Below are 4,662 nucleotides of genomic sequence, written 5' to 3' on the forward strand. Positions count from 1 at the left end.
CACATGCGGTAATTAAAGCTTCATCTTATATATATAATATAGGAAGCATCTCAGAATTTTAACGAAATCAACGCGTGTGAATTTAATGTGTCAGACTATGGCATCATCTATTACTGCAGGTGGACAGAAAATGGAGGAAAAGTCACACAATACATTACTAAATTATATATATATATATATATATATATATATATATATATATATATATATATATATATATATTAGATAGATAGATAGATAGATAGATACACACACCTGCGCCGTCGATGTCTGCCAAAAAAATAAATAAATAAAAAATAGGTTGGATAGTTGTAGATGGGTGTATATTATATACTATTATTATTGTTATTATTATTATTATTACTATTATTATTACTATTATTATTATTATTATTATTATTATTATTATTATTATTACTATTATTATTATTATTACTATTATTATTATTATTACTATTATTATTATTATTATTATGATACAGCAAGTTATATTTACTATGTTCCTAATTATGGACCAAATCAACCATATATATATATATATATATATATATATATATATATATATATATATATGCTCTGTGACTAGTTTCTCGTGTACTATTGATGACTTAATAGGTTAAAATTGTAAATATAACATCATCACAACATAAAAACTAAAGAAACATAAAACTTTTCTAAAGTGACAGGAACCCTTTGGCTTCTTCCCCTTCTCTAGCTACACCAGAGGACTGGAGCCCTTGATAAGAACATACAATGCTGGGAGCCGATGTAACAAGAAATGGATATTTTATTGGGGAATTTACAAGGCTAAACATACAACCAAAACAACAAATCCAAAAAGTGCTGATTGACTTTAGTCTGAGGAAGTTGGTCCCATGGATTCTGGCCATATACTGTATATACTGTGATGTCTGAACCCTGACAGTACAAAACACTTAGAGAAATTACCTAGATGCTGGACACCAAATCTCCTCATTCACATTCATACACCCAGGACTTGCTTATTCATCTCAGGTAGATCTGCTTCATTGAATTGATCTCTACTGAGGGATCATGGCAATAATAGTCAGTACAGTCTATAAATTACCAGGCAGACAAGGACTAGGTCTGACTACATGGACCTACACTGGAATAATGTACAGAGAGTGAAGCAGGAGTCCTGTATATGAGACAACAATGTACAAGTCATATAACATGTGGGCAGTAGTAGTAGCAGCAGCAGAGGATCTCTCTAGAACAAGGGCCATTGGATATGAAGCAATCTACCCCCAAAACATGGCTTTCTCATTCAATAATATATCCCAGGATCACTGAATAGATTCATACACTCTGTAGCCTGGGATTTGTTGTTCTCCAGAAACGTCTGCTCTATAGGGTGAGTGCATCACATATGTCTGTGTGCTTTGCATGTACCATGGATCTATGGACTTGGCATGACTTCATGTATGGATAAGTGTAAACAGGTGAGACAGGTAAAACACACGGATATACAATGATACACTTACACTGCCTTCATTCAGGGCTGCAATACAACCAGTTCCCCAGTGTGTCTATGGCACCAATGCCTACAATAATCCTCAACTATAACAAGAAACTGGGGGGTGGGATATTGGTGCATCTTCTCAGGGAGCAATGTCCATAGCCACACAGCTCTATCCTGGGGGTATGGAGCTCCACAGTCCACTGGCAGGTCCTCACAACAGGTGGGTCACGTGGTCTCAAAGGTCTATTCTAGGGTGCAAGGCGCTGTGCTTGGTTTCATGGTCCCAGTAAGAGCAGTGCATCATGGACAGCTCTGAGGGCTGCCTGGCACAGGTGAACTGCACCCCATTAGAGGTGGCTGAGGGTGGGGGAGCAGGGCTGGCAGGGCTCAGCTGCTGGGGGTGATGGGCATGCGGGTGGTGGTGATGGTGGCTCATCCCATTATAGGAGTTGACCATACTGGGGATTGTCATGCTCTGGACCCTGGAGTATGGGCTGTATGAGGAGGAGGCAGACAGTCCCTTTACATTGACTGGGCTGACATTGCCCCCAGCCATCTGACAGGAGGTGTAGGACATAGGGGTGGGGGGCTGAGCCAGGGACCAGGAGTTGTTCATGAAGGTGGACTGCAGGTACTTGGGTGGAGACAGGTAGCCATAGGTGTCACTGCTGAACAGGCTCTTCCCTGCCTGGAAGTGGGTAGGGGGAGGCCTAAAGGGCCTCTTCATCCGTCTTCTTCTCCTGTAGTTGCCCTTCTCAAACATATCCTCACAGGCTGGGTCCAGGGTCCAGTAGTTGCCCTTCCTCTCCCCTCCCCCCTCCCTGGGCACCTTGATGAAGCACTCGTTGAGGCTCAGGTTATGGCGGATACTGTTCTGCCAGCCCTTCTTGTTCTTCTCATAGAAAGGGAACTTGCTGATGATGTACTGGTAGATGGCGGAGAGGGTCAGCCTCTTCTCCGGGCTCTCCCTGATGGCCATGGCGATGAGGGCCACATAGGAGTAAGGGGGCTTCTGGGAGGGGTCCGGCTTCTCTGGCCCCTTGTCCTGCCCCAGGTCCTCCTTGTCCCTCTCCACCTCTTTGGGATTATGAGCCATCAGTGCCACGGTGGTCTCCTCGGGGGCCTGGTAGGCAGCCATGGGGGCACAGCTCGGGCTGAAGCAGTTGTTAGGACTGGGGTACTCCGAGGTGGCACTCATAGGATCAGAGGGTGGTCCATAGGGGGCTGAGGGTCTTGTTGGATCTGTCCTGGAGTGATGCTGGAGAACTACAGAGTCCAGTCTGCACGATGAATGAAAGTCTCCAGAAGATGGAGCAAAATGACAACTCCACTTTAAGTCCACGTTAGATCTCTGCAGTGATGGGCAGCCTGGTAGCCTGGCACTACGGCAGATGCACTGAGCAGACACTGACTTAGGACTGTCCAAGTTGTGCCAAAGTTTCTCCTCCCCTGTCCTGTCCCTCTCCCTGCAGGAGGCTGAAACCTGTGAGGATCCTTCCTCTCCTCTCATTGTATTAGAGCTGGGTTCCGCTTCCGTCATCCCCCCCCCCCCCCCCCACCCCTATAGCCCAGAGAGGGAAGGGTTCACCTCCAAGTCACAGACATCCAACCTGGCAGAGATCACACCTATCATCCAGGCACAACACAGCTTGGGGAGCAGAGACCTCTCACCCACTCCATACACCCTTTACTTGCTGCCCTTACAGACATTAACCATTGCCTGGGCTTTGCACTTAAAAAAAAAACTTTTTTCTTCCCTCAAAGCCAAGTGTTGTGGCAGCAGGAGAGGAGCTGGGTGCTGCATGTGCTGCATGTGCTGCGACTTGCTCAGTCAGGAGACAGAAGAAACCTCTCACACTCAGTAGACTGGATCTGCAGGAGGAAAAGCCAAAGACAACACGGTTCTCTTCTTTAGCGCTTTTCACGCTACATTTATTGCCCAACTCCCCCAGTCTCCTCCAGTCTCCTCCAGTCTCCTCTCTACAAACCAAGAGAGAGAAGAGGCTGCTGCCCTGACATCACATTGCATCTCCTGATGTTACAGCTAGAGCAATGCTCTGCGGATACTCCTCATATCTCACCAATAAGAGCAAGAAAGTCACATGGTAAATATGGACACATTGTAGGAGAAACATTCGAATTAATTACTGTAGTCATGGAAACATGTATGCAAAAAATCATATCTATCTATCTATCTATCTATTATCTATCTTCTATCTATCTATCTATCTATCTATCTATCTATCTATTATCTATCTATCTATCTCCTATCTATCTATTTATCTATCTATCTATCTATCTATCTATCTATTATCTATCTATCTCCTATCTATCTATCTATCTATCTATCTATCTATCTATCTATCTGTCTATCTATCCATCCATCTATCTATCTATTATCTATCTCCTATCTATCTATCTATCTCCTATCTATCTATCTATCTATCTATCTATCTATTTATCTATCTATCTGTCTATCTATCTGTCTATCTATCCATCCATCTATCTATCTATTATCTATCTCCTATCTATCTATCTATCTATCTATCTATCTATCTATCTATCTTCTATCTATCTATCTATCTATCTATCTATCTATCTATTAATCTATCTATCTTCTATCTATCTATCTATCTATCTATCTCCTATCTATCTATCTATCTATCTATCTATCTATCTATCTATCTATCTAGCATCTATCTAGTCCTCTATTATCTATCTATCTCCTATCTATCTATCTATCTATCTATCTATCTATCTATCTATCTATCTATCTATCTCCTTAGCTATTCATTATCATGACATACAAGAGACAGACCCCTCCATTGCTGCCATCTCTCTGTATATCCAGTAGTTGGTAATATATTTAGAAGCAGCTTTCCTCTTGCATACACTTCATTGCAGACACAAGAAACCTTGTAAACATCTTCTCAAATTGCCAAGAAAATATTTGCATATTTTGGTAAATCCTACCTGTGGTTCATTGAGAGCGGTATATACAGAGAGCGGTATATACAGAGAGCGGCATATACAGAGGGCGGTATATACAGAGAGTGGCATATACAGAGGGCGGTATATACAGAGAGCGGCATATACAGAGAGCGGTATATACAGAGAGCGGTATATACAGAGAGCGGCATATACAGAGAGCGGCATATACAGAGAGCAGCAGCGCATAC

General features: G+C 42.6%; 1 protein-coding gene across 1 annotated transcript; it reads right to left on the reverse strand.

Moving 5' to 3' along the window:
• Positions 1-1,718: 1,718 nt before the first annotated feature.
• Positions 1,719-2,621, reverse strand: FOXL2 (forkhead box L2). Its single transcript, XM_069973925.1, has one exon. The coding sequence runs from the start codon at positions 2,619-2,621 to the stop codon at positions 1,719-1,721; it is 903 nt and encodes a 300-aa protein (XP_069830026.1).
• Positions 2,622-4,662: the final 2,041 nt, after the last annotated feature.

Source organism: Dendropsophus ebraccatus, chromosome 6 (assembly GCF_027789765.1).
Source record: "Dendropsophus ebraccatus isolate aDenEbr1 chromosome 6, aDenEbr1.pat, whole genome shotgun sequence".
Taxonomy (NCBI): Eukaryota; Metazoa; Chordata; class Amphibia; order Anura; family Hylidae; genus Dendropsophus; species Dendropsophus ebraccatus.

Bases quoted from the DNA above. Each gene is read 5' to 3' on its own strand.
- FOXL2 (XM_069973925.1), bottom strand. From the start codon at position 2,621: ATGGCTGCCTACCAGGCCCCCGAGGAGACCACCGTGGCACTGATGGCT.